Source organism: Anguilla rostrata, chromosome 14, assembly GCF_018555375.3.
Source record: "Anguilla rostrata isolate EN2019 chromosome 14, ASM1855537v3, whole genome shotgun sequence".
Taxonomy (NCBI): Eukaryota; Metazoa; Chordata; class Actinopteri; order Anguilliformes; family Anguillidae; genus Anguilla; species Anguilla rostrata.
In genome coordinates, this window is record NC_057946.1 from 20,749,095 (window position 1) to 20,759,158 (window position 10,064).

At 39.3% G+C, this 10,064-nt stretch overlaps 1 protein-coding gene across 1 annotated transcript; it reads left to right on the forward strand.

Moving 5' to 3' along the window:
* Nucleotides 1-762: 762 nt before the first annotated feature.
* LOC135239964 (ileal sodium/bile acid cotransporter-like) lies at nt 763-6,681 on the forward strand. The gene is made up of 6 exons (XM_064308997.1): nt 763-1,300; nt 3,622-3,740; nt 4,577-4,665; nt 5,216-5,391; nt 5,890-6,047; nt 6,266-6,681. The coding sequence occupies exons 1-6, from the start codon at nt 924-926 to the stop codon at nt 6,439-6,441; spliced, it is 1,095 nt and encodes a 364-aa protein (XP_064165067.1). The 5' UTR covers nt 763-923; the 3' UTR covers nt 6,442-6,681.
* The last annotated feature ends 3,383 nt before the right edge of the window (nt 6,682-10,064 follow it).

A 10,064-nucleotide genomic window follows, 5' to 3' on the forward strand; every position in this document is an offset into this window, starting at 1 on the left:
TACGCCATTGGTCGTATTTCGCACACCCATACACGGTCCAGCCATATACTAGGTTTTGACCTGGTTTTGTTAATCTTATGTTAATCAAAGCCATGTCTGCCTGAAGTGGGGAAAAACATGATTCAAGGTAAATTGCTGTTTTAAAATGGTTGTAATTTTACCCAGGGCCTTTAATTATTTTATTAAATAAATTAGACTTCCTGAGTAGTTTAATGGATATCTCAAAATATTATCCTATGTGGATCTAGTGAGATTATTTTATAATTTTCAAGGTTTTTCTTTTTTATTTCAGCAGAATATGCCTGTCAAATATACTATGTACTGCAGTATTGCAGTATTTACAGCAATCATATATATTTTTTTATATAGTCTGTTGAAAGCACGGTCAACCACAAGGTGGAAAAGTAAAATCTATCCCAGCTGTTTGTGACTATAAAGGTTCACCAGGTTCATTATGTTGCTGAATGCAGTGAGGGACTGGGTTCAAAGAAATCCTGAAATTATAAGGTGCTTTACTGGTTCAAAAAATCAAGGATTTTAGTTCAAGACATGTTTTTTAGTTCAAAGACATCTGGATCCATGCTTCTAAGCATTGAGGATCCCACTGACTAATTATCCAGCTTTCTCTGTATACCAAAGTGAGCCTTTCACAGCTTGTGAATATACTTATTATTAGTGTGTATCTTCTCACTTCTCTGAACATTCAGGAGGCAGGGCAGGGGTCATCACTGGAAGTATGTCTACTCCATGATAAAAATGTTATGTTAAAAGTTAATCTCATTAACTGTTGCCAGTGGTAACGGGAATTCCATTGTCCACAGCTTTCCCCCTGCTAGTGTCTCAGCTGGGGGGTTGAACTGAGTGGAGGGGAGGGGGAATGACTGGAACGTGGTCATGTTGTTATAGCTGTTCCACAGTGCACCATGTCGAACTGCAGCGGCTATGCAGAGGGCTGTGTGGGTAACGAGACTGTTTCTGGGGATACTCTGGCCGATGCCGCCATGGACATGCTGCACCAGGCACTGGGCATAGTGCTCGCCAGCCTGCTGGCTATGGTGGTCTTCTCTCTGGGCTGCACCATCAAGGTTGACAAACTCTGGTCTCACCTGCGCCGGCCCTGGGCCATCCTGGTGGGCCTCCTGTGCCAGTTCGGGCTCATGCCCCTCACAGCGCACCTGCTCTCCCTGGCCTTTGCCGTCAGGCCCGTGCAGGCACTTGCCGTGCTCATTATGGGATGTTGCCCTGGTGGGACTATCTCCAACATCATCACCTACTGGCTCGATGGCGACATGGACCTCAGGTACGTGCATGCGTCACCCACAGGTCCAACACCACTGCCTACGCTGGAGTAGAAGCAAACAATAATATTTGAGTGATGTTCTCTTCTAAATGACCAGCGGTTCAGCAGTGTAGTTCTGCAAATTCTAAATCAAGACTCACTTTTAAATTCACTGTGATACTGTTTGGAGGGACAGTAATTTAATCTCCATTCTGCCAAGGAGTATTGAAAGTACTTTTAACTTTTATCTTTCTTTTAAGCAACTCCGAAGGAAGTACATTTTAATATTTTTTTTTTTTTTTTGTCTGGAGTTCCATATGTTTTTCTAAAATAAGACAGCTGTGATAATGTTTTTTTTCCACCCTGCAAGTTTGCTCCAGGCACCAACAGTCCACTACAATAGACATTGCTGATCTCTCTCACAATAAAGTACTTGCATCAAAACCTTTGGAAATCTCCCACACACTTTTTTGTCCTAATCTTGTAGAAGAAGCCTTCGGTCCTAATAAAGGGCATGTTGGTATTATTTATAATGTACTTTTGGCAGTGTGTTCACAAAATGAACTATTTTACCTTGTTGAAGGGAAAGACAGGTTACTAAATACCTTACAATCCGGGCTTTCAGATTCAAAGATATGTAACCAAATGAAATGTCACAATATAATTTTTATTTTATTTATGGGGGGGGGCAGAAGTGGTGGGTAAAAGGACAGAAGGACAGAAATGAAATAATCACAAGAACATACAAGCTATAAATAGACCACACACACATTGTATATATATATATATATATATATATATACAATCATATCAAGGATCAAGGCATAATCAAGGGCAACTTGATACAGCAAAAACAACACAAATTGCAATATATCCTATTTATATTCTACAACATAGCTATCAGTTATCTGGCTACTTTTATGATGTCTTCAGGTTATTCGTTAGAAATTCCAATCATAAATTTCCACTTTGGGGCAGCAATGAGTCATCTTCAGCATGAAACTGGATCCATTCTTTTCTTAAGCAAAGAAGTGTTTCCTTTATCTACGAGCCACGCGTACACTGTGGGATACACTTGATAGGTTTATTTCTGCAATTAGTGTCCACTGGAATGTTTAACACTGCCCAGATACTCATCGACACACCTAACAGAATACTGTGTTTACACACACTTTTGAAAGAGATCTGTTGGATAGTACCTTATAATATATTTATACTTGTAAGTGATTCATGTATCCTCTAATACATGAGTAATTATAAGATTGTGAACAGGCCATTCAGCCCAGCATGCTCACCATTTTCCTACCACTAAAGCGTACCTAGTGCTCGGTTTACCTACAAACTAGATAGTATCTAACACCGTATCCAGCCTGGTCTTGAAAACCAGTTTCTGCCACTACTACATGACCTGGAAAGCTATTTTGCACAGTCTGCTCGTCATGCTTGTACAGGTCACCCCTGTCCCAAAAAGGAGTCCCAGTGCCCCATAAACCTGTACCCCTCTTTCCTCCCAGGTTTGTAGCCATATGTTAAACCTCCAAATAAAGCTTTGTTTAGGTGCCCTGTGGCTCATCACTCCTGGCACTTTCAGGGTCAAGGGCCAGGTCCAATTCCTGCAATGGCTGGAATCAGTTGGACACCCCAACCTGTGGAGATGCCCCCTGTGTGCTATGCCTGCCCTTTTCTGCTCTTACGCCCTACTGTCACCCAGCTGTCTCTCCGTCTCTGGTGCCTCCCCTGTTCCTTAAAGGACATACTACTCAGTTCCTGTTACTGTACTAATTGTGAACTGTGGAGTCCAGCAAGCTGACCCTCGAGATCAAGGATCTTGCTCTCGAGGTGCTCAACGAGCCGGCAACGATGGCAGACAAACTCACCCTGGAAATCACTTTCCACAATTGCGATCATCCTGCAGCCCTCACACAGCTCAGGCCATGTTTTAGACCCCCTAACTATCTCCCTATCTCTCACTAAGTCTAGATAGAGCAAGTTACTGCTGAGACAGAGACACCAAGACCACAATTAAAAACATGCGTGGTGGCTCCGGGCAGCTAGCAGCAGAAACCGGAGAGGAAAAACAGGGCACTTTTAACTATCTAACATTAAGCGTTTAATGAAAAAGTATGGAATCAATTAGGTTATAATCAGCTAATGTTATCTGATCTAGCTCATACTAACATGCAACAACTGGGGGGAAAAAAACAACTCTTGCACTAGCTAGCTAATAATTTATATTTCAGGACAACGTACAACCAAAATTTATGTGGAAATTAGATTGGCTATAATAGACTACTTCTCCCTTGGTTATATTTCTGATTCTTATGTTTCCCTTTCCACTGAAGCATCACCATGACATCTTGCTCAACGGTGCTTGGTCTGGGTATGATGCCGCTCTGCCTGTACATCTACACACGCTTCTGGATGGACAAGGGCAGCATTAACGTTCCCTTCTTTAATATAGGTAATGGTCATTTACTGTGTCCTCTGTGTATGACCGCTGGAGTCCCCTGTGCTCCAGAAACAAATGCCTTCCATTCAGGGCTCCAGAGAGTGGAAATCCTCATGAATAATTACTTAACCATATATATATATATATATATATATATATGATTTGGTAACATTCCACCTACTATCACTGAATACACCTAACATCACTGTGGTGCAGGTGTCAACAAAAAAGATTAAGGAAAAAGAAGGGGAGGAGTTGGTCACATGTAAGGTTTCTATTCTGTTTGATTAGGGAGTGTCAAACTCCAGTCATGGGTGGTTGCCATGCCTGCAATCCTTAGCCTTGAGAACAAGGTGTGTGGGCTCCATAGCCAATACACTCATCAAAAACCAGCAGCCAGTGTGGCCCTCCAGGACTGTGGCATCTGTTTTATGAACAATGCCAGACACAGACATGCAATCACCAGAAATACCCCACTCGGTATTCTTTGGTCCCTGGATGAATCTGGCTAAATACACTGTGCTCCATCATGTTTGGGACAAAGACATATTTTTGGCACTGTACTCCACAATTTATAAAGTAGAAAAGTGCTGTCATTTTTACATGGTGAAACCAAAATGTATAAAAATACCTTTAAATAAAAGCTGATAATCTGCACTTTCACCACATGGAAATGATTTTGTTACGAATATTAAATTGTGGAGTACAGAGCCAGATCAAGAAAAAAAATGCCATTGCCCCAAACATTATGGAGCTCACTGTATTACTTTAGATTCAGTGTTGCTGAAAAAATGATTCATTGTCTGTGTGAGTTGAATTCATCTGATCTGTTTTATTGGTGTTTGTAGGTGTTACGCTCATCACCTTGATTGTCCCAGTTGCCTGTGGTGCCTTTGTCAATTACAAGTGGCCCAAAGCAGCCAAAACAATCTTGAAGGTAATCTTCGAGACTTCTATCTGCCACTGAGTCACAGTGCAAAACTTTCAACACTACATTACATCTCTTTACATTTTATAATTAGATTTGCATGAATTTCTTTTCCTAACCTGCAAAATCATTTCTGTACCAAAAGAGCATTACCTGTAATTGTACAAGTACCAAATAATATATTTGACCATACTTTGGAGAAAGATTCCAACCATCCCAATAATGTGAAAATCTGTGATTTGGTGAACCCCTGTACTTGTATTCACCAATTGTAAAGATTGAATATGCTGATGTGAAAACCTAATATCACAAATTACAAAAGCATTCAATATGCAGGTCTTTTGACAGGTTTACAATATTGTTAAAAACACATTATCATGATTTAATGAATTGAATGCATATGGATTGGTTACATCCAAATTGGTTTCTTTTTATATTTTTGCCCCTCAGAAAACCTTATCCTCCACACACACACACACACACACACACACACACAAGTATTTGGGAATAATTTCAGCAATATTCTCTCTTTCTCTGTAAACACCTCCCTTCCCTGTAGGTGGGCAGTGTGCTTGGTTCCCTCCTCATTCTGGTGATTGCCATTGCCAGTGTTGCCTTATATAAAGGCTCCTGGAACACTGACACCTCTATAGTGATCATTGGGGTCATTTTCCCATTGATCGGCTACGCCGCTGGATTCATCATCGCCATTATTGTAAGGCAACCATGGCACAGGTAAAACCTATAGTTTATATTAGGAAAAAGTTCCATTCCTAGTTACAACTATGTGCTCATTTACATTTATATTTATTCAATTGGTAGATGCCTTTGTCCGAATTGACTTACATGGTCAATTATGGCAAATAGCACCAGATACAAATAATATGTGTAACAGCAAGCTCCAGAGTAGAATAGACAATAATCCTAGATTTTATGTACAAAGCTGATAGACCTAAGCTACTACAGTAGTGATTGAGATTCAGTATTAATTGTTAAAACACTTTGCACAATGCAATACAGCCAAGACCACTAAGCTCAAGCTTGCTTGGTGTCTTACTACACTGGATGACTTACAATGCTGTGGGTGTGGCTTCAAGACTAATGATCATTTCAATGGTTCTGGATAAAAGCAAGAAAAAATAAAAGCTTGGGCACTGGTTTCCATCAGCTCTGCTGACAGAGCGCTTATAGGGTCTTTCATGTCGCCATTACTGCCCCATGTTCTGCTTGCAGGTGCAGGACGGTTGCCATGGAGACAGGGGCGCAGAACGTGCAGATCTGTTCTACCGTGCTGCAGCTCTCTTTCCCCCCAGAGCAGCTGGTGTTCATGTTCATCTTCCCTATGATTTATGGCGTATTCCAGCTGTCCAGTGGCCTCCTGCTGGTTGCAGGTAGGAATGCACTGCCTTTGTTCCATAGGAAAGCTGGCATACCGTACAAGTGCCATGACTGCCATTACTGCTGGAAAGCAAATGAAATGCATACATATACACTGTGTATAACTGAGACAGTCAGTTTAATTTTGTGGTATGACATTTTAAGAGATCAGAATTTAACCAAGGCACACAGGGCATGTAATAATATAACTAATAATCTGTTTTGGTCACAGTGTATCAGACATATAAAAGGGTGGCTGTACAGAAACCAGAGGACACAACTGCTCTTGGACATCTGCAGGGCAACCCCAGCCATAGCAATGGACAAGGCGAAGTTAATGTGACATTTGAAAATGACCAGTCTGTCATCCCAGTTAAGGAAGATGCATCTGAGTCTTTCCGAATTTAATCAATTAAACCACAGAACATAGCAAAAGTGCAAATACGTAAGTGCCTTGTGTTCGTATGACTGTACTAGTCTTCAAATATTGAACTGCTGTATTAAAATTGAAGGAATAAGTTCTGTGGAGGTTATTTCCTGAGTGAGTATTTAGTTATAAAAATACATAATTTTACTTTTTTGTAGATTTCTTTTGCATAATTCCCTGCCATTAGAATTTATTAAAAGACTGCCTTTCTAAACAACCTTTCCAGTGCAGAGTGAGCTTTTTCTCTAGTGTCAGTCTTTTTCTACAGAATCTTTGCATATACAATCTGTGTTATGCCACGTTTCCTTTTTTACAGATGACTCTAAACTTTAAGAACTGTTCATCACTGATAAGTGTGTCTACAAGTTATGCCTTAATCAACCCAGTGTTAACCCAATAAAAGACACACAGGTTATTTTACCACCGTAAAGAAAGAAAATTGTTTTGTACTGAACAGCAGCTGGGATACAGCTGTCATATCATGTCATGTTGTAGAGAATTGCATCAAAGACAATTTAAAAAGCACAAGGTAATCACAGTGACAGCTACAATACTTGATGCAAATTAGTACAAACGCTGTAGGCACAGAACAAGGGAGAAAACCAGTAAAGCAGCAGGTTACTGTATTAAATGAAATGAAAGAATGAAGGAGCAATGCTAATGCAACTGCACAAGGTATAGAGAAGGAGCCATCTCAGAAATTCTTCGAATTTACAAAAGCTGTGGGCAGAGTGGGCCAATATAGTTAATGTATAATATGTTTTGTATCTTTAATGGCTGATGCAGTTAACCCAAATGACTCTCATCATGTGATTCTAAACAGTTGTAAATGCACAGCACTGCACATTACTACTTTACGGTGCTCATTCGTAGTAAAACATTTACAAATCAAAATGCCTCTCATTTTCAGCTGATATAAAGCAATTGGAGGCCAAAAGGTAGAAAGCCTGGTAACCTTTTTTTTTTTAACTGGATGTATTTAGTTTTGTTCTTTCATATGCCATAAATGAAACTTACTTTTTAACACTTGATATCTTTGTGCAGTTGTAGCATTTTTCATCAAGGTACCAACATATTTTCATCACCACTATTTTCATTATTTTATGAGTACATAGCTATAAAGCCATCTTGTAAAAAGAAATGTGACTCTTGGAGGGTAGCACTATTGCCTCACAGAAAGAATCGAATCCCGGACCTGGTCTTTCTGTGTGGAGTTTGCATGTTCTCCCCGTGTCTATGTGGGTTTTCTCCGGGTACTCCTCCCATACTCCGACAGTCCGAAGACATGCAGGTTAGATGAATTGGAGAGTCTAAATTACCCCTCGGTATGAGTGTGCATGCGAATGAATGGTGTAGACTGGCAAACTGTCCAGGGTGTATTCTTGCCTCTCGCTCAATGCATGCTGGGATAGGCTCCAGCGCCTTCTGTGACCCTGACCAGGAATAAGCAGGTATAGATAATGGATAGATGTCATAATGGACTCTTACCAAGAGTAACTTAAAATTTAATGTAGATGATACAACATTATCTGGAAATTAGAATGAAACATTGCACAAATAACAATGCACAATCTAGTCATTTTAAATTATTTGTGTTGTGTGTATGGTCTTGGGTTTTATGTATGACATGCATGTCAGGAGTTGCACCGCTCAAATGTGATCCAGTTTTTCCAGTGGGGTGTGGGAGGGGGTGCTAAATCTAATGCCACACACCCTGTGGGTATCTACAACTGATTGCTCATCAAGGGCTTCACCTCTCTTGGGCTGTGTGTCATTGGCTTTGGCAGCTCCCTCATTCCAGTCAAGAAAACAAACACAGGAGACAGTAAACCTCATGTGCACTTTTATATATGCTATAATAATAATAATAATAATAATAATAATAATAATAATAATATTTCATTTTCTTTGCAAAATAAAGAACAAAACACATTGTCAACAGCTTGAATGTCCCATTTCATTTTCCTATGAGAATGAGATGAAAATGTTTTCATATCTTGGGAATAGTCAGGTGCTAGGTCAGTATTTTATTGTGTAAAGAATTAATTGATGTTACTTGACATCAATTGATATTTTTGTCTAATTCCAGATGTCTTCTAACTCATGGCTCATGTGATGTGTGTATACAGTAAGAGCTGAACTGTTCATGCACTGTGGGTTCAAGTTTATTCTGACTCCACTGTGCTTTATTCTTCAGTTTCCATTACAAAATTAAACTAATATTATTATTCTTATGACCCTGGTAGTGAATTGCATCATAAAACAGGTTTTACATTTTATTATTGCCAACAAAACATGATGTCATCATTATTTAAAAACATTTTCAAAAATCAAGCCTCCCAATTTATTATTTAGATTTAAAAAGATCAAAGAGCATTGCTGTCAGATTGAACCTGGGCCATTGCCCTGTGCCTGTTTAAACATGAAATCGTTGAGCTCCAGACCTGTTCTTTCAGTGGGTGTTCTGTAGTTCCATATGGCAGGCCTCCTTCCTGGTTCATGTCCACCTTGGCTGCCCACGTTTCTGGCCTCTCGACGTGCTCAGGGGTCTTCTGTGGAGCACTGGTGAGAGAATGGGCTCAGAGTTTGGGGCCACATCAGATCTTGGGAGAGGTTCTGTAAATGGGATAAATGAGTTGTGATTCCATTATGAATAGAAAATGTACACTAATTCTGTTGTGAGCCAGCACTCTTACACTGATAATGTGTTATGCAGAAAATCTGACCACTATCGCCATCCTGTATACTGTGGATCTTGGGTTAAGATACTTGATTTTGTCAACATCCTACCTTCTCATGGGGTGGTCAAGTGCTAGGTTGGAGACAAATTGTGTGAAGTTAATTTGGATGAAGTATTTTGAGAAATAATCACAAATTCTATTACCATTAGATTGGCACTGCCAAGTCCTGCGTGTAATAAAGTATAACTAAGTTAAGGGACAGATGTGTTAAATATTATGTGTCATATACACTTGATATATGTATAGTACTTCTTTTACTTTTTCGTATTTGGATGGTTTAGACTGGATCAGCAAGATGTTGCAAGTCCAACCTTAAATTGCATTGGAAATGCTTTAGCAACTGTAAGATCAAAACCATGGTTCATATATATATATATATATATATATATATATATATAAACAATTGTGTTTGTGCACATTATTTAATATGGCAATTCTGCTTTAACAACTTTGTAACATTGTAATTTGTACTGCTTTAAATATTTCATTGGGCTACAAATATTCACCCATAACATCGAATAATAACATGCGGGAAAAAATAAAGCAGAATTTCAGAAATAATGAAAAAAGTAAATTGTTGAGTTTTGTGGTTCACTCATCCCATTTCCTGCTCATGTGCATTCATTTACATTTAACATTTTTTTCTGTTTTGAGGTATTCTTATCACTATTTTTATTAATAGCCTAGATATTCTACATTTCAAACAAGCGCGTTTTGGGAAAATAAACGATAAATTCAGCTTGGCATATTTTATTATTTTTCAGTTTGTTTGGAACTTGAGACTGAAACCAACCTTTGAGTTTATATGCACGGTTTAGGTGAACAACTACATTTCCCATATGCCTATGCGGTTTGCAAAGTAC